This window comes from Botrytis sinoallii (genome assembly GCF_014898435.1).
Source record: "Botrytis sinoallii strain Bc 23 chromosome Unknown BSIN_011, whole genome shotgun sequence".
Taxonomy (NCBI): Eukaryota; Fungi; Ascomycota; class Leotiomycetes; order Helotiales; family Sclerotiniaceae; genus Botrytis; species Botrytis sinoallii.
The window spans coordinates 1889827-1916244 of NW_024066038.1; the positions used below are offsets into that span (position 1 = coordinate 1889827).

The window sequence follows — 26418 nt, forward strand, 5'->3', positions numbered from 1 at the left end:
TCCCAATACTGAATAACGCACGCAGTAAACTAGAGTACGGAGTAGAAACATCGTACTTCGTACACGAAGTTCAAAAACAGATCATCACCCGCCATTCTGCTGATCATTCAATTTGTAATTTGTTTCGGACCCGCATGCTTCGAATATTCTTCTAGAAGGAAATTTGATTATGGTTACCAGTTAGAAATTTGCATAGGGTCCACTGATATTCATTTGGTGATCTACTTGGTGATCCTTGATGCTTGGGGGATGTCACATGTGTCATGTCTGAGAGGTATGAGTGAGGCATTGGGCAGAAAGTGGTGGGTGTACAATGGGATTTGGTGAAATGGGAGAAAAATTTGGGACGAAAATATTGGTTGGCAGAATACGCAGATCAGGAGATAATCTGCAATTCCATGACTGGACATGCCCATTCTACCATATACGAGAATGTAGTCTTGTAACTTTCATCTGTCAATTGAGTCTTACAGTCTGCCAATCTAGTCTCACAAGCTGTCAATCGAGTCTCACATTTCGGATACACCGGAAAAGTGGCTATGATAATTTATATCGCCATGCCATACATAACATGGATACAGACAGTATCAGGGATTTAGCATTTAACAAAAGTCCTTCTTTTTAAGTTTAGATCAGATGAAAAACTTGGAGCCTCAGCAAGGCTTGCTGTGATAAATATAGATGAGACTATTAAAGCATGAGGTGATGGTCCCTTCAATTATCAACGTCATATGCTGGTATTATGCCCTCTCAATGCAATTTCGTATATTGAGCTGAGGGCTGATGAGTCTAACGAGGCTGAAAGTATAATCGAACCTTTGAAGATCTTAGGATTATGATTTGACATGTACATAACCTAATTTTTTTGGGAGATCTAGAAGTTATTGGTAAAAAGCGCTAGCTTGAAGCTATCGATATGTAGGCTTTCAGGGGTAAAACTCGGGAAGGACGAGCTAGCATTTCATTTCCGAGGGATTGGATTGGGTCGAATCTTGAAAGTTGGAAAAGGATTGAATTTGAGTCCAGTTTCAACGACGTACAGTAGTTTCGAACCAACTAGAAACTCCTTCTGAAGCAAGAGAATAACTCATATCAATCATATTATCAGTGATGACATACTTGGAGGATATCAGTGGCAGCATCCCATACATAGATCTGGGCCCTGTACGCTCAGACATTTGGAAATTTCGAGACTCAAGTTCACCAACTAATGTGATAAGTTGGCACAAAAATTTAGATGAAGGAAGTATTCTCAGGGCTTCTTTTGGATGGCCAATCAATATCAATATTTGAAAATCCTTGAGGTTTGGATTGGCCATTGCTTTTATAGCTGGCTAATTTGGTGCTTTATAGCATACTTGATACTGCTGCTACAGAGCACAAATGTGAAGACCTTTTTGTCAAGGAGCTGAGCCATAGCGTAGTGTCGGCTTAGATGCTCCTTGATGGTGCTATGGTTATGTAGCTACTAGCTGATTGCTTGCCCTTGCTTCGAGAACCTTAGAGATGAGCATGCAAGTAAGTAGGAACCTAGGAAGATAGAGATGAGTAATGGAGTGAACCATGAACGTTGGTACCAAATCGCCAAATAGGAATAGGATATTTAATGTACCCAGCCTTTGTGTCCCCAAAGCTTCAAGGTTGAAATATAAAGATGCTTTTAGCTGCCTGGGTATAGACCCAGGGGGTTGAATGATTTGAGGCAAGTAATTTTATTGAAAGACGTGACTTGGGATAGAAATACTAGGTATACCAGGTGGCTAAGATGATAAGATATCGTTGATGTATGTAGACTTGTGAAATTTGAATTTATCTCATATTTTATATGAGACTTGATTCTTTTCTTTTGAATTCCGATCTCTGAACTTTGAACTTTGAACTTCGCTTGGATTTTCTTGCTTACTTTCTACTTCTCTTCACCGAGATATCTTGGACTTCAATTCTTAGCCTGTGATTCCTGTACTACTGTACCTACTTCTATTCCCCCGACTTTTGGTTGATGACGGCAGAAATTTAACTAGATTATTCCATTTTGACTTCTATATATATTTATATACCACTTCGTATACCTACCGAGCAACGAGCCTACTCCTCAGCCGTCTTGCTTTTTTTCCTCTCCAAAGCACATCTGTCATTCACACCAACCCGAATCTTCGAAACCTTTTGAACCACATACGCATATATATATCGTCCTTTCTGAAAGATACTCAAATCCAAAATCACAGTTAGACATGCACAATCGAAATGGAAGAGGAGAGATTTACTGAAATATCAGGCATTTCAGGCATTTCATCACACATAATTCAACAAGCGAATCAAAAACTTCAATTCCTGCAGGACTCCTATCTAACTGCATCACATTGCATTAGTACGAATCCCCTTACAATTCCCCACGAAGAATCCTTTCAATTAAAGGGTAAATATTTCAAAATTTCGATATCTAATCGACTACAAAGTCGTCTAGATAAAAATCAATCATCAACAATAATAATCATAATCATAATAACAACAATACGGAGAGAGGAAGGGGACAAGGTTGAGGAGAAGCAGGAGAAGCAGGAGAAGAGGAAGAAAAGAGACTTGCGCTTATCAAAAATAGCGGCCAATAATCCGGCCGCAAATTCCCAACGGCGTCACACACATCAATCCTACCGTCCACCATATCTTCATCCACCATAGGAATCACCAATCGACCCAATGCCCCTCCATCAGCGATTGCAAATGCGAGAATTCCATCCCCAAGTCATCAACCTCCATATCCATCACCAAGCCCTGTGCCAACCAATCGCGATCAACCACAAGTTCGAATAAGTAGTCCAACGAGATATAGTTGGAGGAACGCTTTACAAAGTGTTGCGAATCCTGGTACAACAGAAACTTTCCCAAATCCCTTTAGACCTCGTGCTGGCTCAAGAAGTACGTCAAGGGGGAGACCGAGAAGACCAAGTACATCTAGATTGTGGAATCCGACAAATTCAACCCCGAGAGCATATCCTCAGACATCGCCAAAAAGACATCAATCACCGCCGGAAGAACGACCGGTTATTGCGATACCACTTCAACATCCAGATATATCAAATTTACGGGAGGGAGCCAGTGCCGGAGGTAATTATCCATTATTAACGTTACCGGAACAGCGACAACAAAGACATTCCGCATCTACGAGAGCAAGTTTACAGGTTGATAGGAGTGGAAGTTCATTAAGTTCGCATCGAATATCTTTACCAAGAACGGTTAGCATAGACCTTGCGCGAAATCGAAAAAGCGGTGATTCTCCTCTTACACCTACTGCCGGACCAAAACTTGATAAGGGCAAAGGAAAAGCGGTAGAAGAAGAGCCTGTTATAACTGTTGCGACAACATTAGAGAAGCTTACCGGAAGGGCTCCAGAAGGAAGACAACTTACTCCGACACCTGTCTCGGGCATCTCTTTCGATTTCAGTAAAGCAGCTATGTCTACGGACCTTGAGCGCGGTCCCAATACCCTCAATCCATATAATCCATCTGGCACATCACCAATAACACATGCGAACGATTCAAACATTTCATTACCAGGCGGTATAGGTTCCGCATTATCCTCAAATGGCACATCGATAGTTGGGGAAGAGCCAGGGGAGGGAGATGATGATGCTTGGGGTCCCCAACATCCATGTTTTCCACATATGAATATGCATGTTCCACTCTCATCGCCTTTATACAATACAACGCGCATAATACGCATTCGTCGCGATTGGATGTTGGAAGGAGATCTCGCGCCTACATTTTCAAATTTGTACCCAGAGATTTTGGATCCGGCTGGGGTTACGGAACAGGATTTTAGAGGCTTGATTGAGAGGATTAATAATGAATTGATACCGGCTTTTAATCCTTGGGGTGCGAGAAATATCTTCGATGGGTTGATGGGCTTGGTGACGGGTTGGGTATGGGATGATTTGGGTTGGACGGGTGTGAAGTCTCGGTTGAATCGTGTGGAACTGTGGTTGGAAGAATGGAATAGAGATATGGAGTCGAGGGCAAAGGAACCGGGGACAGCTCCAAAAATTGTGAGTTTGAGGAGAACGGGATATATGAATGTGAGTTTTCCCCTAGTAGACATGTTTTGACTCGCCTCTATGTAGGAGAAGTCCTTACTGATGTACATCAAATAGCTTGATATCCAAGTCCCAGATCCGGAAATTTCATATCCCGCCACAATACCCGAATCAGATCGTTTAGATTCGGGCATATCGCAAAATACACATGTCACGGGAACTCCACCAGAACATGAGTTACTAGCTACAATACCCAGTAGAAGTCAGAAGAGTGACCATATGGAGACCGTTTCTTAGGTGGTGTTGAGCGATGGGAGCTGTAACATACATAAGAAGAAGAAAAGGAAGCGGAGGATTGAAGATAGAGGACGAGGAGAGAAGCAATTTATACCCCCTTTTTCATTTTTACACAGGCGTTTTAGGAGAAAGAGAACAAGAGGATGTTTTGTAGAGGAGATGGAAAGAAAGAAAAAGAGGAGGGGAAGAAAGGGAAGAATAGTGATTTGTTTGGAGTTAGCATTGGACTTGGGATGAAAACGCACAGTTGAGAAGACAGACGGGAGTTGCATGCATTTATATACTGATTGATTGCAAGATCAAGGCTTGCGCCAGGGAAGCTTTGGTGATGTTGTTAGGGATTGCTGTAGGATTGGAAGATGGATAAGAGAAGAGCAGAGAGGAAGGGAATGTGAGGGAGACAGAAAAAGGAGTGATGAATATCATGTTATGTTTGATGAGGATTGGTGATGGGTAATACGATGGAGAAAGAAAGGGTAGGAGTATGTTTAGTTGCAACAGAGAAAGAAGACCCGAGGATTATTTAATAGGTACTTGTACATAGGTGCTGATAATGATGAATGATTGAACTTCGGAACTTTGGAGCTTTGAGAACTTTGAGAACTTCGACGTGCGGATTTGCTTTTCCGTCTAATGAGATACCTGTCCAGCTACATTCATATATTACGGCAGGTGGTGAAGCGTGGAATTGATGATCTGACCATGATATTGAAATATAGCTACCTAGGTACTCAATACTGTAAACGAGCATTTTTATTCTCTCTATAATTCTGATTCTGTGATCCTCACCCTTTTCATTTGTCCTCATCCAAAGCTCCCCTTTCTTTCCCATTGATTTTACTAGATACCTTTCCCTATAATACCGCATCCACACTTCCGGTCCTGCTCAAAGATTACTGCATATGGATGGACTTTATGACATATTTTCCATGTTGGTGGTCGCTCCTCATTCCTTACTTGCTTCTCCCCCCTTAAAAAGCATCTCAGAAGACAAATGATGATGTTACCTAGCCTGACCATAAAACTCTGTTTGTGTGTACAATTCTTTGAATACCTAACTCCGAATCCATGCAACAAAGCTCCGGAAAGCACACATCTATTAGACCACTAGAATACTACTCCACCACTCGCATCACGAAATGAATACTTTCTTAACCAAGCCCTTTGCAAAAACCTCTCCCGTCCTCAAATCCTTATAGGTTTCATCCTCCAAACCCACTTTTCGACTATACTCGTGTAATCGATGCTCACCATACACATGGCCATTCGGCAAAAGCACCAAATCATTTTCAACGTGACTTTTAGTGTGCTGTGCATAAGGCATGTCTTTAGCCAATCCATTGAGCTCGATGCTGCAGATGGGACAAACGGACGTAGTCGTTGTGGCTGTGGAAGTGGGAGAGATGGAGGAGGTATGTGAGGAATGACAGGCGGGAGTTTTAAGCGCAGAGAGACCGGCAGAGAGAGCGATGTGCAGGAGAGGTACAGAGGAAAGATTAAGGAGTTCGTTGTGCGTTTGCGTAAAAAGATTGGCGAGGTGTGTCCAACGAGTGGGACTATAGAGTTCCTGCGACTTTTGTTAGGGGTGTGGAGCAGATTACAAAGGGGACAACATACTCCGTAACCTGAAGCTTTAGTATCGGGAGGAAACGCTAGGAGTCCACACGCTTGTTGAACTTCTTTAGGATAGCTTTCCCGGAATGGCAATAGATACTTTTTCGCATGTGCGATAGACTCAACCAACTTCGCCTCATCTTTTGTGCGTACCAACTCGACATATTGCTGGAAACGAAGCATAAATTCGAGATTACTCTGTACCAAATATCAGTATAGGTACTAAAGTACGTGCCTAGAATCCTTACCTCCATCTTCCTCAACTCTTTCTTATTTTCTGAACACCATGCCAACGCCTCCGTAACTTTGCCTTTGCAGAGACTGTCTTTAATCCTACTCATCTGAACGAAAGTCTCCACATCTACTAGCTCCTCGATATTCTTCTCCCGCGCAAGAGCACTAGCACTCTCTTTATATCCATTCCTTAACAGATAATCAACTAGTAACCGATCTAACCGTGTCCGACTCCATTCCTCATATTTCACATCCTCTAATCTCTTTATCTCATAGAGTGAACTTATATGTTTGATTCTCGCAGCAGATTGCATTTGTAACCTCTTTTCTTCTTCGGCACATGATTGGAGTTTGCGTTTTAGACCGCGCATGCGGGTGAGCATAGAATCAACGTTTTTGAGAACATCGTCGGGAGAAGCATGGGCATTGAGGGAAGCGTCAGTGGTTTCCTTCAAGGCAGTTTTAACGCTCGCAGATTCTTTTTCGAGATTGAAATGGACCACTTTGAAGTTTTTCTTGAGGAGTTCGAGGGGAAGTCGAAGGAGTGGTTGGTCCTATGAGAATATTAGCTTGAGAGATGCGTGGAGGGGAAGAGGGGAAAGTAGACTTACGAGGATTAGATGAGTTTCGGGATTTAGCTTGGTAGTTATGAAATCAGCCATATTGAAAGAAGTTCAAATGTGCGACAGTAAAAAAAAAGTGATGAGCTTTATAGAGATGATCAGAGAAAGTAGAGGAGTGTGAATTGTGCCCGGAGGCAGTGGCAGTAGTATGTCAAAGCCAATGAATACTCAGACTGGCGAAGGAATTGCTCTTTCGTGAATCACAAGTTGTCAAAGATATAATATAATATACGGATTCAAAACCAATCTTGTACAAATTTGTATAAGAATGCAGTGAGTTGTAGCAATTATCTCACAAGCTTACAATCATTCCAATCTGTACGATATAGATTGTGAGATTGACGTTGTAGCTCCATTGTCTGGGACCGATAACTACGGTTGCTTTTACGACCAGATGTGATATCAGATCAGCATGGTCACATGGCTTTCGTCTTTTGGTTGTCACATGCACGCCATGTCATGATTAAAGATTCGAAGACTTCTGATTCGATTCTAGTGATTTTGATGCGTTATATTGACTTGAAATTGGCGTGTTACGAAAACCATCGCTGATAATCAGAATGCAACATATTACGAGAGTATCTCGAAGTCCGGTGCTAAAAAAATGAAGCATACTGTTCATTAACAGTCATTCAACCACACCTAGGTATGCTTCTTGAACGCGCGATAAATAGAATTTGTATTGGGCCCCTTTTTGCCAACTCCCTCATGCTCCTTTCGCTTCCCCTTATATCTTTCTCTAGACTCGCAAACTGTCCCTCACGGATTTACCGCTCCTTCTTTTAAAGCCTTGTACTTTTTAACGGTCCCTAAATCTTCAACTTCAAATGCCATGGTTATGCCGCGTGTAGACTTCTGAAGCTTGCCGAGGGTGAGGGCATATTCAATCGCATGAACCCGCCTCTCTCGCGATACATCTATAGTACCGTATCCGAAAGGGAACCTGATTAAGAATCTGCTCATTCAACTATGCCGCGTTGTTTTTACCGATCACCAGTACGTCTGGGGATCTACAACCTCGGGTGATCTTGATGTATGTCCCTCTTGATTCTTCACGAAAGCATGAAAATACAAGCTGTACGCATCTCCAGCCGACTTTTACTCTCGTGATTTCGGAACACTAGGTAGTTATTGAGGTATCTCCTTTGCAACACGATTGTCAATAAAAATATAGACACTTTCGACTGATCGTTATCCTCTTTTTCTTCACCCCCTTCTTCCTATACTTAGGAGGGTTTCCTGCCTTGCAACTTGCTTTCTTTCCAGCCCGAAGATAATTTGATTCGTTCTCCACCTCTTTTGACTGTCGGAGTTATCTATACCATACTTTGTTATCCCATTACCCTTTCTTCTATTCTCCCGCTTCGTCTTTCCTTTCATGTGCCTGCTAGACTTTTATGAGGGGAAACAGGAAAGTTGTGACCTTGAATCGATAACTCAGGGCTTTGTGACCAATCAAAGGGTTGTGGACTGGGCGGTGGAGTAGAAATGGGGATTTGAAAGCAACTTTGTCTTTGAGTGTATCTGGAAAGGCCACCACTGAATACCTGCCTATCTCTGTAGGTATACATACTACAAACTTACCACTGCCATCTTCCAATCAGCAAATTGGCTGTGAAATTGCCGCCATTTATTGGGGAAGGATTCTGATTTTGGAAGATCTTAGCAGCAGCTAGGTATCAAGTACCCCAACGCTCACGATATAAACTGAAATTGAATGCGCAATCAATGTGATCTCAAAGTCAAGTTTGTGAAGTGTCACCACCTAGAATCATGACGGGATTGAACATACTCTGCGAGTCTGTGAAGAAACAATACGAGTAGAAGTACAGGTGAATGTCAAGACCTCATAAAGTACCTAGCCTCTCTGACCAATCATGACAGCGCTGCACAGACATGTGATAGAGAAAAGAGTTTGATAGTGTGTGATCTCGACTGTTTGCGCATTGAAAGCCTCTTATTTAAGGCATGAATACAGTTCCGGTCTAACGCATTATCACCTAGCTCTACAGCAAGCCCCTCAATAATCTCTTCACCCGGTAAAAGTGCCTCTGCTCTTTTCCTTCCCACATGATCCTCTCTTCACGTGTATCATATCAACCATCAACAAGAACACAAGAACTTCCTCAAAAAGAAGTACTTAACTCACTGTTTTTTCGCATTACATTCAATATTCTGAGGGTTGTCTCTTTTGTCTCAGTTCGGTCTTTATACCTAGTTAGGGTCGTCAAGCTTTGTTTTCGTGACATTGCAGTTTTGATCACTCGTGATCAATTGAATGGTTGTTTAACAACATCATCTGACCTTGGTGAGTATTTCGATTCTCCCCCCTTCCTATCCTCAATCAAAAGGATATCATCTAAAATTGATCTGTTAATTCTAATCCATAAAATCATCTACTAATAACTTCATAGATCTTGCCTCTTTTTTCCCCATCAATAATTCGAGTGGTTGGTGATTTAACAATATCAAAAAGTTCCATCATCCAGATTTTACATTTGGTCGCGTTCCCACAAGAGCCTCGGGCAAGGAAGGGAGGAAAGAAAGATAACAACCACCCAACCGATCATTAGGTGATCATAATAAAAAAACAAGGTGCGTGAAATTTCATAATCAAGTTCCACAAACTCCCCTCCCCCTCACCAAAAAAAAGGCCCCAAAGATCGATCAAATTTATTTTCAAATCTGTGCCTGTCCGTTGCATCAATCCGTTACTTGTCAGGAGCGCCTCTGCACTTTTATGAAAGAACAAGAGAAAAGATTAAGAGACCAAAGAGAAAAGGGTTATCTTTCGTGAAACCTCGCAGCGTTCCAATTCCACGCAACAAGGATTGTTCGGACATTACCGTTGGCCCAAATTATCTTGCACTTCATAGATCACCAGGTCGCAACACACACAAAATGCCTCCTCCCATGATTTTGGTCATATCTCGCAGAGCAGCATCAACATACAATATCATATTGTAACTGAACCACTACCTGCGATGTCCACCCAAAATGACAATAGTCTTGTTTGCACAGGAGTACCACAATTAATTATGGCAATTGTTATGCTCCTTGCCAACGAAATGCTTGATTTCATTTAGGATGATGTATCAACGCGGAGTGGCAGCATTTCGAAGAGAAAAGCGCAACATCACCACATCACCCAAATGTTCCAATTGACATCTCATTTTGTTATCAGGAATTTCTTGACTGATTGATTTACTATGTGATACTTTATCTGCAATGACACGTGCTGACCTTGTAGGTGCTACGTCGAAGGACACAGAAACGTTCGTTTCGAAGATCACGGCGACGAACTACTGCAGCTGAGCGCCTCGAAGCATTAGAGCGAGTCACCGATACGTCTCCATTGCTTCCGTAACAGCCGTCCCCTTTGCACTAGAAGAAGACGGTCGTTGCACTTGTGCCAACCTCGGTAGACACGTCATTAAATCGCGAAAGATCAAGTTCAGCCTTAAATCTATCTACCAACCCCTCGAGGTCATCTGCGCCTTACGATCGTTAATTCCTCACATCCCCCACAAATCACCGTGCAAGGCTCGTCACGAGGACATCAGATTATCGCAATGGCAGACATGGACCTTGAACATTCAGGATTGCAGGAGGTAGCAAATGCTATGCGGGAAGAGAATGCTAACATGAGCAACACTGCACAAAAGCGGAAGCGGGACTCTGAATCAGCTGATGACACGAGGCGCCTTAACAACAAGCGTGTTTCCCCGAATTCTGTCAATGACTCCGGTGACCAATCGTTGGTCAATCAGCAGATCGGTGATGTAGAAGCCCTGCAAAACTATGCCAACCTTCAGCACAATCAACAAATTCATCCCGACCATCAAAATGGTGCCGCAGATCATGCAAACGCCTCATCTACTGCCGCTGCGGCACTTGCTGGAATCTATCCAACCATGACAATTCCACAACCAACAGATGTCTCTTTTGCTTCTCAAGCCTCCGAGAACGATCGTCACCAGGATTCATCTTTTATGGATAATAGCCAGCAGCCCGACAATAGCTTCATGGACAATTCGCAACAGCAACATCAATCTCAAAATCGAAGTTCTGGTTCAAAACCTGTTGTAGGATCTGATGAATGGCATAAGGTCCGAAAGGATAATCACAAAGAAGGTAAACTTACTCTGCGTTCTATATTTAAATTTCTCACATTGATCACTTTTCTAGTTGAGAGACGTCGCCGAGAAACCATCAATGAAGGTATCAACGAGTTAGCGAAGATTGTACCCGGATGTGAGAAAAACAAAGGATCTATCCTACAAAGAGCTGTTCAATTCATCACCCAGCTCAAGGAGAATGAGACTCAAAACATTGAGAAATGGACACTTGAGAAGCTTCTCACTGAACAAGCCATTGCGGAACTCAGTGCTAGCAATGATAAGTTGAAGACAGAATGTGAGAGAGCATGGCGTGAAGTTGAGACGTGGAAGAAGACATGTCAAAGTGCTGGTTTGGCACCCAAAAAGGAAGATGCTGGTGCTTCCGATAATTAGATGATGACGGAGTCTTGAGAATATTGGGCGGTCTTCTCCTACATTGTTGGTCCCAATGCGATAAGATGATACCCTTTAAAGACAATGTTTTCGAGCCTTTGTGTATCAACTTATCACTTTTCATTGTTTCTTTGGGAGAAGTAGGGATTTTGGAGATGGTTAGGTAGCTTTGCTTTTATGATCCCTCTTGTTTTCATGCGGGACCGGTTGGAGGAATGATCTCGAATGGAAAATTCGGGAATCACATTTTCCCCCTTACTCTTTTACCTATGGCGTTTGAGATGATTTTTCCTATCTAGCTTCTTGTTCGACAACCAAATTCAAATTTTCATTTTATCTCGAAATGCGGCATTCTGCAGATAGAAAGCTATTCAGTTTTTGAGGTACATAATTTTGCCCCACTACAGTACTTGACATCTTTACTTATCTATGGAGATCGAGATGGCGATATGCATGCATGCAGGAGAGTTTCTAGATTTTTGATTGAAGCTCTTGATAATTTGTGATTTGCATTAATCGGACAGCATGAACAAGCCGAGTATGGATATCTAGGTCCCCTATCACTTCTATTATGAATATAGACACACGGATTCACCGGGAGCGGTGTTCATAGATAGTAGCAATTTTGTGTATCTGTCTTACGATGTACTGAGATAGATTCTACATGATAGGCTCAGATATAAGATCCAATGACGTCTACTTAAGTAGCTAAATAGCTAGATAGCTACTAGGTAGGTAGGTAGTTCCCGACTCCTCATAACAAATAGGGAGCGGCTCACAGATACCGACTACCTACCTTTACGTAGAACATCTAAAATGCTCAACTACCAAGTACTTGTTGAATCATACGAATATAAGAAAGAAAGAGATGGAGAGGATTCATTACATTGACGCGTAAAATCCTTCTGTTCTGTGCCATTATTTCGCAGATTTTCTTTTTCTTTCTGTTCGTATTGCTTTGTAAGGTTAATAAATAATTATGGTCAAGGTTAAGGAAATCGGAACGCACCCGTCATAGCTTAAATCCGTACCTATCTACTAAATAATTAGTACAATTTTGATCGGTCCCGTACTGTAAACTCGTACCCCATCAGACAAAAACCGTCCAAACCTCTGCCACTTCCATCATTTATTCTGTCATTGTGTTACAGAACGAATGAACTATCCTTCCATACTCCCATATCACCAGTTCTGAAAACCTCTATCGTCTATCGAAGGAGGGATTCAGTACACAAAGTATCACATATCGGTCATGGTCGTTAGCTCATCGCAGAGCATCCTCAAGACAGGCTCCTTCTCTGGCTTTCGCGCATTGCAGGAGCAGCTTGGTAGTGGATATCTCACGGCGGATAAATCGAGATCTCAACCGTTATGCGGTAACAAGGAGGGATGGGGTCCATTGAGTCCTCATCGTTATGACTTTACACCGTGTTTTATGGATGTGTGGGTGAGCTCTGTGGCGGCCTTTGGAATCTTAGGCGGTGCTATCGCTATATGGTGGCTCGTAAGAAGGAAGACTACGGCGGAAGTAAGGAAAGACTGGCATTTTTGGCTTAAGCAGGTATAGTCCTCACTAGTGATTGAAAGAAACGAAATTGATGGAAAAATGCTTATTCAATGTTCAATAGGCCATCATAATAGGAATCGCAACCTCAGTCGCAGTACAACTCGTTATACAGATACTTAACTATCCCGATGTGTGGGCAGGTGATTTTAGATTCTGGACCAGTCTTATACAAATCGCATCTCTTGGTTTTATCTTTACCATTCAATGGCTCGAGCATACCCGACTACGCAATCCTAACGGCGTTGTACTCTTTTACTGGCTCCTTCTCAACATCGCATACGCAGTCAAGCTCCGATCGTTGATATCTCAACAAATCTACCACGAGCATCTTCCATACTTCATCGCATACTGTGTGGGATTCGGGCTATCGTTAATTGAATTTGGCTTGGAATGGCTTGTGCCAAAGAAGCAGAGCGTATATTCGGCATTGGAAGATGAAGATGAATGCCCTCTCGAATATGCTACTGTATTTTCGATCCTCACATTTGGTTGGATGACCCCTATGATGAAACAAGGTTACAAGAAATATCTCACAGAGGATGATCTATGGAACCTGGCTAAAAGGGATACCACCAAGTCATGTAGCGAGACGTTCCAGGAGGCCTGGGATTATGAAATCGAACATAAGAAAACCCCATCTCTTTGGATGGCTATCTTCAGATCTTTCAGTGGGCCATACTTCCGTGGCGCTCTTTTCAAGACTGTCAGCGATTCGCTTGCCTTCATACAACCGCAACTTCTAAAGCTATTGATCAAATGGGTCAAGTCACGTACGACCGATGAACCACAACCTGTAATTCGAGGAGCAGCCATAGCCTTGGGTATGTTTTCTGTTTCCGTAGCACAAACCATGGCTTTGCATCAATACTTTCAGAGAGCCTTTGAAACTGGTATGCGTATAAAGACCGCCTTGACGGCAGCAATCTACGGAAAATCACTTAAATTATCGAATGAGGGAAGAGCTAGCAAGTCTACTGGAGATATTGTCAACTACATGGCTGTTGACACTCAAAGACTACAAGATCTTACTCAATACGGTCAACAATTATGGTCTGCTCCGTATCAAATCATTCTCTGCATGGTGTCTTTATATCAGTTAGTCGGGTTATCAATGTTGGCTGGTGTCGCTGCTATGGTTCTAATGATTCCAATCAATGGCCTCATCGCTCGCCTAATGAAAAAGTTACAGCAGGAGCAGATGAAGAATAAGGATTCTCGAACGAGATTGATCGCGGAAATTATCAACAATATGAAGAGTATCAAGCTTTATGCCTGGAGCTCTGCTTTCATGGCCAAGTTGAATTTCGTCAGAAATGACCAGGAACTTAAAACTCTACGAAAGATTGGTGCTGCCCAATCAGTTGCCAATTTCACTTGGTCTACCACACCATTTTTGGTATCTTGTTCGACATTTGCTGTTTTTGTGTTGACTACCAACAGTCCACTAACCACTGATATTGTGTTCCCTACTTTAACCTTACTCAACTTATTAACATTCCCATTGGCAATTCTTCCAATGGTTATTACCTCCATCATTGAGGCTTCAGTTGCTGTCAAGCGTTTAACATCGTTCTTCACAGCTGAAGAGTTACAGTCCGACGCGGTAATTCTGAAGGGTCCTATCGAGGATGACGGCGAAGAATCTTTGACCATCAGAGATGCGACCTTTTCTTGGGACAGACACTCTGACCGCAACGTCCTACAAGATATTCATTTCTCTGCACATAAAGGAGAACTTACTTGTATCGTTGGTCGAGTCGGAGCAGGAAAGTCATCTTTCTTACAAGCACTTCTCGGTGATCTTTGGAAAGTTAAGGGACAGGTAGTCGTTCATGGAAAAACAGCTTACGTAGCGCAACAGCCATGGGTTATGAACGCTAGCGTCAAGGAAAATATCCTATTCGGTCACCGTTTTGATCCTACCTTTTACGATAAAACTGTCAAGGCCTGTGCACTTTCGGAGGATTTTGCTCAATTGCCAGATGGTGATGAAACTGAGGTCGGAGAGCGTGGTATATCCTTGAGTGGAGGTCAAAAAGCACGATTGACTTTGGCAAGGGCAGTCTACGCTAGAGCTGATGTATATCTATTGGACGATTGTTTATCCGCCGTTGATCAACATGTCGGTAGACATTTGATTGATAATGTCTTTGGTTCAACCGGATTACTCAGTGGAAAGACTAGAGTTCTTGCCACAAATTCTATTCCCGTTCTCAAAGAAGCCAACCTCATCTGCTTGCTTCGAGATACTAAAATCATCGAGCGTGGTACATATGATCAGGCCATTGCTAGAAGAGGAGAAATTGCAAATCTGATTAACACTTCCGAAAACAAGGATGTGTCCACAGATTCTGAAACCACTGAAACTAGCGATTCTTCAACAATACTTGACTTTGAGCAGCCTGGAGAAGAGGAAGAAAAAGACGAAGCTGAAGAAGCTCAAGAACATTTGACACAACTTCAGCCTATTCGACCTGGAGGATCAGGTGTTAAGAAGAGGAAGGGTAGCTCTAATACCTTAAGACGTGCCAGTACAGCAACTTTCAGAGGTCCAAGAGGCAAACTACGCGATGAAGAAGATGGTTCGAAATCTAAGCAGGGCAAGGAACATTCTGAACAAGGAAAAGTAAAATGGGATGGTAGGCATATACAAATTCATAATCACAGCATCAATACTAACTTTGATTAGTGTACTCTGAATATGCTAAGACTAGCAATCTTGCTGCCGTCTTGATCTATTTGACTATGTTGGTTGGTGCTCAAACGGCACAGATCAGTAGGTTTACTTCTTTCCTTTTGCTGGCAGATCTCTTTTACTAATGTTTCATAGGTGGCAGTGTATGGCTCAAAAGCTGGGCTGAGGCCAATGACAAGCTTGGCGTTAATCGAGATGTCGGCAAGTACATCGGTGTGTACTTTGCCTTTGGTATTGGATCTGCCGCTCTCGTGGTTGTCCAAACCTTGATCTTGTGGATATTTTGTTCTATCGAGGTAAGGTTGCCCGACCAGGAAGCGGGTTCTCGCATCATGAAAAACTAGCCGCGAAGGCCAATCTGACACCTTTCAGGCATCTAGGAAACTTCACGAGCGTATGGCCTTTGCCATCTTCCGATCTCCGATGTCCTTCTTTGAAACCACTCCCGCTGGCCGCATTCTTAATCGCTTTTCGAGGTATGTTGTAGACGACCGTTTTATTTTTTATTTTTCTTGGTAGCAGAATATTTCCGATTGGCACAATTTATCGGCACCCTCTTAAAAAAGATTTACTGTACTCCTTGAGTCTGATAGTTGCCTTATCATCCCGCTTTGTTCAGAATGGTGCACATATGATTCTATCCATATCCTAGCTTTCTGTGTTTGTTTGAATGCTGTGTTGCATTCGTACCCGAGATCGGATCTACCAAGAATACAAGCTAACAAGGTCATATTTAGTGATGTTTATCGGATAGATGAGGTAACTATAAAGTACAACCGTACATTCTGACATGTTCTAACCCGTGTTAGGTACTTGCGAGGACTTTCAACATGCTATTCGTCAACACAGCTCGGGCATTGTTTACCCTAGTCGTCATTTCTGTAGCAAACCCCCCATTTATTGCCTTCATATTCCCGCTGGCAGGCGTGTATTACTGGGTGCAGCGTTATTATCTCCGTACTTCCCGTGAGTTGAAGCGCTTGGATAGTGTCAGCCGAAGTCCAATATATGCCCATTTCCAGGAATCTCTTGGAGGAATCGGCACCATCCGAGCTTATCGGTAAGTAACTTTGACAGACATTCTCATTTGCTTAATCCACAAGCTCGGTTTTCGAAGCTTGAGACTTCGAAAACGGAGATTATCCAAGACATCCAGGATACTAATTTGTCGGTACTTTAGTCAACAGAAACGATTCACACAAGAAAATGAATGGAGAGTTGACGCTAATTTGAGAGCTTATTTTCCATCTATCAATAGTAATCGGTATGTCATGTAACCTTTCATAACCATGTTTTCCAATCCAACATCTGTGGTGCGCCATACGTGATTGGCTGTTTAAATCGAAGTGAAACTTGTTCCCCATGAATCGGATCACCAAGCACAGACCAATTGCTCGGCGTTCGAGAACATTTGGGACATTACATTCAACTGACATCATTAATGTGCAGATGGCTTGCTGTAAGACTCGAATTCCTCGGATCGATTATCATCTTAGCCGCCGCCGGATTGTCTATCGTGACTGTGGCTGCTGGACGTCCCTTGACTTCCGGTTTTGTCGGACTGGCAATGTCATATGCTCTTCAAATCACACAATCTTTAAATTGGATTGTTCGTCAAACGGTTGAAGTGGAAACAAATATCGTATCTGTCGAACGTGTTCTCGAGTATGCTAGATTACCAAGTGAAGCTCCAGAAGTGATTCACAGACATCGTCCACCAATCAGTTGGCCTGCATCGGGCGGAGTGAACTTCAACAATTACAGTACACGATATCGTGAGGGCTTGGACCTCGTGCTCAAAAATGTCAACCTTGATATCAAGCCACATGAGAAGATTGGAGTAGTCGGTCGGACAGGTGCAGGAAAATCTAGTTTGACATTAGCCCTACTTCGGATCATCGAGCCGAGTGAGGGTAATATCAGCATTGACGCATTGAACACGTCAACAATAGGGCTACTCGATCTAAGACGTCGACTGGCAATTATCCCACAAGATGCGGCTCTGTTTGAGGGTACAGTTCGCGATAACCTTGACCCTGGTCATGTACATGATGACACAGAGTTGTGGAGCGTACTAGGTAAGTGTAACTCTAGACGAAGATACTCGGCGTTGTTTGTGAGATATGAGTGATCATATATTGCAAGCAGCGTGTAATACCGACACTTTCGCTAACCAATCTTCCTTATAGAACATGCAAGGCTAAAAGATCACGTCTCAACTATGAGTGGTGGGTTGGAAGCTAAAATTCAAGAATGGTTCGTAATACATTCTCCTTATCATAAGCTGAACCCTTTCCTGCGGTCACCCTCCTATTTCCATAATTTTTCCTTTCGTCCTTTTTGCCAAACCTTTCACCACATCACTGCCCAACGTCACAAATATCAACCATCACATGCCGTTTTTTTGCGTTATCCTTCAGTTTTGATTTGCGATTCCTTATTGCATCGTTTAATTCCTCGCTCAAAGATCCCGTTTTCACATACCATTCTTTCCTCTTCTCCTCATGTCACAGAAATTGCTACCACATCTATCACAACACCATTTGCAACACAGGCATAATCTAAATTACCAACACAAACTTCACAAAATTTCATTCAGCCTAGTTTTCCAAGGATAGAGTTAAGCTAACCACGTCTTTTATCGGATATAGCGGATCCAATCTTTCTCAAGGCCAACGACAACTTGTCTCTCTTGCACGAGCACTCCTTGCCCCTTCCAACATTTTAGTATTAGATGAAGCCACCGCGGCGGTTGATGTGGAAACGGATGCACTATTGCAGACAACATTGCGATCTCCACTTTTCGCGAAGAGAACAATCATTACGATTGCGCATCGCATTAATACAATTTTGGATAGTGATAGGATTGTAGTGTTGGAGCAGGGACAAGTTAAGGAATTTGATAGCCCTAAAAAACTAATGGAGAAGAGGGGTCTCTTTTGGAAGTTAGTTAGAGAGGCGGGACTGGAGGGGAGTGTGAGGTAAAGTAGGGGTAGGTGAGGGAAATTTGTGAACGAGTAAATAATCGAGGGAGAGGTGATGGGTTGAAAGAAGTCAAAAGAAAACTAAGGCCACATGTTTTCCAAAGATTAGTTGAAGATTGAAATTGCATTATTGTTTTGTACATGGTTTGGGTACCTATATATGTATAGGTCCATTCCTTTGTCTCGTTTCGCGTGTGGAATTTTGGGAGTGGAAAGGAAAACTGTATATGGGGAAGTTGTAAAATGAAGAGATGGGATGAAGGGGAAAATAGTGGAGGATGTTAACTGAGATAATGTCAGTGGAGGCGGAAGAGGGGACTTGTATATTTGAAAATTTGAACAGAATGGAACAAAATGGAACAGAATGAAACATCATGGATGGGGTTTGTTGTGATGCATTTATGGTTTGTGGTGATGTATGTGTAAATCTAAGATGTAGCTGTAGGATCCGATTGTACCATCATGGGTCCCAGAATGTGAATCTCCCTTGAGCTAATGATGATGTTGATTATGCATGTCCGAGGGCATTTGGGCGCTTATTTGGTATGCACACACATCTGATGAACCGGATAAAATTAAACGAAATCATACAATATTACGCTTTTGAAGTGTTTAGCTGTCAAAGAAAGACACGGAGAAAGTGCAGTATCGCGGGCGGGCATCATGGATTCAAAGATGCGAATATAATAGTATTAGGCCTTCAATTTTGGACCAATTTGTGGGAATGTAAGATTGAGGCATCCAAAGAATAGATGATGACGTGGTTGCTAATGAGGGCAATGACTATTTGATAGCGAAAATGAGACAATGGAGGTAAAAGAAAGACGAGACAATTGTGAGAAAGAAATGAGGTAGCGCATAACTAATGTCTAGACAGCAAAGATTCCAACAAGGAGCTTATATTTACTTGGGTAGGTAATGTTTCAAGAGATGGATATTTGTTTGTCGAGATCAGATAAAATAGCAATCAAGTATCCCACACACGAAGGTCAAAGCCTCGGGCTGTAGAATTTAGTCTCGGAGGAAATGCGACATGATCTTAGAGGTTCGAAAGAAGTTGTATGAAAGGGAAAGATAGAGCAGCGAATTCACATCCGAATAGAAGGTATTCAGGCGGAATTATGAATATATTTAAATGAAGTTCGAAATACAAATGGACAGATTTGTTTGAAACACAGTCATGACTTTTAACCTCTTCAGCCTTACGAAATATCCATCGCATTGGCTTGAAGAATCATTATTCCATAAGTCAATAGGTACCGTTGAATCAAATTATGTCTAAAACCGTTACCTGTCATCTTACGTTGATCCAAAATATACCTTCCTCCCCCTACTGGCACCTCGCCAAGACAATACATCGATCCCACTTTATATTCGAGGGATCTCAAAGCAACATGATCAAGTGGAAGGAGATCCCTCCGCTTTTTATGAAAATTACGAAATCTAATTTTTATTTCTCGATCCAATGGTATTAATTAGCAATCAGTTTTGAATTCCATCATTTATTTGGTCGGCTTAGTATCGAGCCGCATCCATTATCTTCAATTCACCAGCGGCAATGATTACCATGTGAATGCCCAAGATATTATGAGGCAGTGATGAAGCTAAGTGTACTATCATCAGAAAATATCTTATCACAGCAATGACTCGAGGAGGATCTCACACAGAAGATAGACCTAACAAGGTAAAGAACACCTTGCCACCTCGCGTAACACAACTTATTGCATCGCATAGTCCAAATCACATTGCATGTCTTGCATGCTGCATTTCATAGTGGGTCATTTTACTTTCTCATCCAGATAGTTGGGCATGAACTCAGGATCCTCATGGGAGCGGAGTTCTCTCCGAAGAAATGAGGGTGTGCATCAGTTCAAATGATTCGTTGAGGGGTTTATGAAAAGGAGTTGCCTAGTGGGATTGGAGTGAAGAGTTTGGATGAGGTGTGTGAATGAAGAAGATGGCGGGGTAGTCCGAGCGTATATGCAGTATTCTGTAAGAGGTGAAGTTGTGGATGGTGAGGTGGTTGAGGGCTATGGGGATGTGGTGAAACATTGAATTGTGAGATGTGGTACTGATGATTTTGGGGCGGAGGAAGCTCGGGATTTGAATGCCATTCTAGCAAGTAGGCAAGAAAATTATTAGGAGAAAAGATTGGGGGCTCAAAGCTGGTTGAGAGCGGGTTGAGAATATGTTGTGGTGCGTCTGGTTGCTCTGAAGGTATGCAGAGCAAAATTCCTAGAATCGAAAATTACACAACGAACGCAGTCGTAGCCACGAACAAAGAAATGAGTCAGTATGCTAAATGATATTGAATTCGAATCATGCATGAGAGACTAACTGCGGAGGCTTCTCCTACTTCCAAACCAAAGACTGAATCAGGAAGAATGCTAGTTACTTGCCGAATTATTAAACATTGAAATATGCGAGATGTTATATTGGCGTAATGGTCTTGAAGAAGGATGGTGAATGATCAGATTAGATCAGAAAGTGGCTGAATGAATTGAATTAACTGAACAAATGGCTGAAACGTTGTTTGGCTGGGTAATAAGATGGATTTTAGGACGATTGTAGATCGTGTATTCTTTTACGGGCCGTAGTTGCCGTTGTGTGATGTGTGCATTAGACTCGGATAGATATTGTATGGTTGGTGAAGATAGTGAACTAGTAATGGGAGATTTTGCATACGGTGTTGAATGATGGGAATAAGATACGATAGGGATGATCTGCTGGTGGCGAATATATGTAAAGATAGATATTCAAGGGAAATTTTGCTGTTCAAGGTGCAAATCCGAATTCAGGGGAGGAAATGGAGAAAAAGCTAGGGTGACACAGCATTATCTTTTCCACAAGGCAAAATGTTCTACTCCACGAAAATTTATACAACCTGCACTTCAACATATGTAATCTCCAATTGCATATGTTGTACTACGGAAGACAGGACAAAAAGTGTTGATTTTGACTGAGAAAGGGGATCAGCCCATTTTTGCAGAAAGACGTAATGATGGTAACATGTTGTATACCAGAATAAATAACCTTAATTCAAACAAGAGTCCTGGAGACTATTCCCGGACATGCGAATACTGCGGAGGATTCGAGTAAACCTTGTCGCTTTTGTGAAATATGAGGTTGTGGAAATGCTGGGATAATTGGTGTTTGGAATTCAAAGTTTATGTTCGACAAACTACGTAGACGGGCTGAACAGGAGATGGTCATGGGCTAAAATGACGAGGAATAAAAAATAGCGTGGAGAGAAAAGTTTGGCTCGGTGTACCACGAGGTTGGAATCAAGACCTTTAACTGTGTAAATCGGTGTATGGAATACTAAGTATTGTGAGGCATTTTATCTCCCCTCGTGAAAGATTCGATTCGAGAATTCTCGGATGTGGTGTGTTCTTTGTTGAGTCAAATTCGGGTTCCATTACTTATTGTATGAAGTAATTTCAAATGTAGTAAGAGCCAATGCCGTGTCAGGAGGGACAGGCGAGATACCTTCTGTAGAAATCGAGCGGAAAACGTGGAAAATTTCATTGTGGGATTAGATCGTTGTGCTATATGATGGAGTGTAAGCCGGTCCCGCGCCTGAATTGGTATTAGATCGGGCCTTGTGCGTTTATACAGTTACACCCTTTAGACGGTAGAAAACGCGGAAAGAAAAAATCTGTAGCTGGATTGAATATCGATAAAGGTGACATCTGATGTTGTAACGTGTAAGTCGGTTACCCTACTTTCAGGCCACCCCTGTTTTGGGCCACCCTTTCACACCAAAAATCACTTTTTAGGCCTATTAATATCTTTATCAATATATAATATAATTTGATAAAAATTTATATATATATAATTTAGATCGATTTAAGCTTATTCTGAAAATTTTATATTTTTAGGATTTTTCTATATTAAGATCTAAAGCTTCAAAATATCGATTTTTTAATTTGTATAAAAATCATATACAAATTTAGAAATTTTATAAAATCCTCAATAATTTTTTAATAACAATTATTAAAAAAAAACTGTATATCTTTTTAAAAGTTTTAAACTCAAATCTATATAGAAATTTAAAAAAAATTCAAAAAAATTAACAAATATAGAGATATAATATACAATGAGTTTAGAGTAATATAAATAATCCCTGTCATTTTGAGGGTACCTCTTTAAATATTTATTTATAAGAAACTTTGTATTTTTTCTGAATCTATTAAGTTAAATATGTTATAAATTTATAATAAAATTTTGTAGTTTATTTTTAGAAATTTTTATTAAAAAGTTATCAAAGATTTTATAAAATTTCTAAATTTGTATATAATTCCTATACTGTCACGAGCGCCAAGTACTCTACCACTAAGCCACGTAACCCCAAAGGGTATAAGTAGTTTGATCAACATCAAACCTACTAAGTAGAGTTATAACCAATCCGTGACATATACAAATTAAAAAATCGATTATTTTGAAGCTCTAGATTTCAATACAGAGAAATCTTTAAAAATCTAAAATTTTCAGAATAAGCTTAAATCGATCTAAATTATATACATATAAATTTTCAATAAATTCTATCCATAAATAAGAAAATTAAGATTTTCATTTTTGGTGTAAAAGTGGCCCCAAAAGGGGGGTGGCCAGAAAGTGGGGTAACCGATATCCCTACATCGTGCACGTCCCTGTATCGTGCACGTTTTTAAACTCACCCTACAACAACTTCAATATTTAATAATAAATACATTCAATAAGATATAAAGCTATAAATTATTTAAGAATATAATAAAATATAATAAATTAGAAAAGAAGATTTAAAACTTCCTTATTTAAACCTTATAGGAATCTTGATCTATCAGCCTCATTTCGACCATATAATCCCCTCCCCTTCTTTTATTATTGATTTATCTATTACTATTATATTAGAAGGCTCTATAGCTTTCTTAGATATTAGATCTATAATATATAACCTTTTTGAAGCTTTAATCTCTTTTAATAAAAGATCCTATTGATTTACAAGCTCTTTAATCTCCTCTTTAATATCTCTTATAAATTGATAATCTACTTCTCTTTGTACTATCCTCTCTTTAGCTTTAATCACCTCCTTTTCCTTTTAGCTTTCTTATTACCTTCTTCTGTATTTTAATTTCCTTTTTCTACTTTATAATAAACGTTTTTTCTTTAATTAAAAGATCTTAACTTTTTCAATTTGAGAGAGGGAATATAAAAAAGCATTACTAGTCTTCTCCCCTACAAGGTTTAAATACTTGAAACAAATCCTTTTCTTCTTTTCCAATTTTTAAAGTCTTTTCTAGATCTTTTGTTTTATACAATTGAATATCAGCTTTAGCTATATTAATAAAGGCAGCCTTAAAAAGCTTTAAAGTAATCTTGAGGTTCTGATTTTATCGAAATTCTAATTTAAGTCGATATAAAGCTTTTGACATATATAGTGTTTAAATTTATCCCTTATAAACTGTATCGATATAGATAATATAGTAGCTCTTTCTAGCTTTATGCTAGATATAATAGCCTCCTTGTTGAATGAATAAATGCCTGCTTTTTCGAAGGATTATAATATATTATAGAAAGTTGCAAATTGAGCCCAAACTACTTTAAAGATAGCCCAAAAGTTACATTCGACATACTAATTAAACCTCTACTTTTATATATCCAATTATTGAGTTCTATACCATAATTCGTTGAAAGGAGAAGAAAGTAGCCCACATCGAATGGTTGTAATCGATATATAGAGTAGGAAGGCAGAATCAATAATATGATCTTCAATTCGTTGTATTTTGATATAAATTCCATATTGATATAACTAGAATGACTATTTACAATCAATAACCGATATTCTTTGCTTGCTTTTAGATATATATAGTATTGAAAGACTTTTATAAGCCAATTAAGTTCAAAAGTATTAGATAACTATTTATTGCTTAAGGCTTTAAAATAAGCTTAATCTTTTATGCCTATCTTATTAATCTATATATCTTATAGATTATTTGATTCCTTTTTATAGATTAAGGTAAATGATAAAGCTATACTATTAGTAGTTATATATACTAAAAAGATAATAAACTCTTTTGATTTGTTTTGTTTAACTTTCATAACTCTATTTCTTTTATATATATTAATACTCATTATCCTCTTTATAGCTTTTCCAAACCAATTAGAAACCCCTTCTCGTTCCAATTGTATATGTTTTTCGATGCAATATTATATTTTATAATCGTTTTTACTAATTAAATGAATAAAAGAGAGAGATTAGCAAGAGCTTTTTTAAATAATATAAATCAATAATAATATAAAATAGTATTAATAAGATTATAAAAGTATTCAAATATATTCATATTATCAGCCTTGATATACAAATTATCAATACAATAGAGATATCGACTTTGAATACAACTTTTATACTACTTAACGAAATTGACTGTCTAGTTCTTCCCTATAGAGCATTCTTTTATCTCTTCTGCTAAATTTCTAATTATAGCATTTGTAGAAAATATAGATCTTTGTGTTAACTTGTTAATCTGATTTAATAAAGCCTTCTCTTACTTTAATAAAAGATATTGGTGTGTATCGGCATAGCTTATTTTATAGGAGGTGGTTTTACCTCTATGTTGTTTTGAGAGTGTAATATGATCGACTTCGTATAAATAAGCTATCTGGGTGTATTTAGAACATTCTTAGCCTTTAATATAATCTAGTGCAAGCTTATATAGCTTTCTAAAGACATATTATCGCGATATTTAGATGGTAATATTGATATTTTTGAAAGCTAAAAAAGCGTGCACGATACAGGGATGTGCACGATGTAGGGATATCGGTTACTCGACTTAAGTAAGCTTAGCGGGGGATAATACGCGGGATTGATTGGATACCAATATCTAGATAAGAAAGGATTGATGAAGGATTTGAAGGGCTTTGTGTAACATTTGGTTGACTCATGATTATATTGTGATAAGAAGGTAGAGAGCAAAAAGAATTTAATTGACTGGTACATAAATATACGATTAGATTTGACCCAATTTGGCAAGGCTTATGGTAATGATGAACAGATATGTAGAGTATACCGCATTGTTAAGGTGCTCACACACATTAAAATCAGCTTCGAGGTATTCAAAACCTACACGAGTACTTTTTCAGGATCTAGTGCTATTGCACAGAAGTATGACATCATGTAAAACCTCAAAGCTAGGTGCAAATATTGCTCGAGCTGACTTGAACCTTTATATGCCACGGTCACATGCAAGGAGCAGACAACTTTGTTGTTATGTGTTCCCAACCTGCCAGAGAAACATGCAACGAGACATCATAGTAAGTATATTCTGTGAATAGCCTTCTTTAGCGGAATCTATCAACAAAGCTTCTGTTACCACAACATGAAGCGTGCATGGGGAGCTTGACTTTGTCATTGATTGGGAACATAGTTGAGCAGCGTGAGTGATATCGGACGAAGTGTAAATCAGTTCGCTTATGTCTATATCACCAACTGAGTAGATGGAGATAAGAATATTTATCCTTCGCAATTATAGATTCAGATTATTAGCTCGAAGAAAAAATCAACGGAAATATCGCGTAGCATTATGAACCAAGGAATTGCCCTGACAGACTTGATAAAATTCATAGGTTTTACAGCATATACTTGCTAAATATTGTATTGTGTGATAAGGTAGCTCGAAATTTTATCTCAAATATATGGGCGAGACTGCTTGTAAAGATATGTCGAACATTTATAAGCCTGGCACGCGACAATGCAAACCTCTTGTGGGCTTTCGCGTATGTTTGTGCCACGACGACTGATATGGGCGTAAATCGAGAGTAATATGCAACGATGAATATCGCGGTGTTTCTTACCGATGGATTTAAAAACCGGATCAGTA

At 40.2% G+C, this 26418-nt stretch overlaps 4 protein-coding genes across 4 annotated transcripts; 3 read left to right on the forward strand and 1 right to left on the reverse strand.

The window, feature by feature from the left end:
• Positions 1–1914: 1914 nt before the first annotated feature.
• Positions 1915–4898, forward strand: EAF02_007121 (uncharacterized protein). Its single transcript, XM_038903169.1, has 2 exons — positions 1915–4073; positions 4149–4898. Exons 1-2 carry the CDS (start codon positions 3453–3455, stop codon positions 4326–4328), a joined length of 801 nt encoding a protein of 266 aa, XP_038757490.1. The 5' UTR covers positions 1915–3452; the 3' UTR covers positions 4329–4898.
• A 562-nt stretch (positions 4899–5460) lies between these two features.
• EAF02_007122 (uncharacterized protein) lies at positions 5461–6838 on the reverse strand (the record flags this gene model as incomplete). Its single annotated transcript, XM_038903170.1, has 4 exons — positions 5461–5895; positions 5946–6140; positions 6191–6730; positions 6788–6838. The coding sequence occupies 4 exons, from the start codon at positions 6836–6838 to the stop codon at positions 5461–5463; spliced, it is 1221 nt and encodes a 406-aa protein (XP_038757491.1).
• A 2027-nt stretch (positions 6839–8865) lies between these two features.
• Positions 8866–11769, forward strand: EAF02_007123 (uncharacterized protein). Its single transcript, XM_038903171.1, has 4 exons — positions 8866–9107; positions 9214–9394; positions 10050–10933; positions 10988–11769. Exons 3-4 carry the CDS (start codon positions 10372–10374, stop codon positions 11311–11313), a joined length of 888 nt encoding a protein of 295 aa, XP_038757492.1. The 5' UTR covers positions 8866–9107; positions 9214–9394; positions 10050–10371; the 3' UTR covers positions 11314–11769.
• Positions 11770–12565: 796 nt separating this feature from the next.
• On the forward strand, positions 12566–18560 carry EAF02_007124 (uncharacterized protein; the record flags this gene model as incomplete). The annotated part of the gene is made up of 11 exons (XM_038903172.1): positions 12566–12874; positions 12942–15519; positions 15570–15656; positions 15711–15871; positions 15948–16051; positions 16313–16334; positions 16385–16635; positions 16756–16839; positions 17025–17653; positions 17765–17831; positions 18227–18560. 11 exons carry the CDS (start codon positions 12566–12568, stop codon positions 18558–18560), a joined length of 4626 nt encoding a protein of 1541 aa, XP_038757493.1.
• Positions 18561–26418: the final 7858 nt, after the last annotated feature.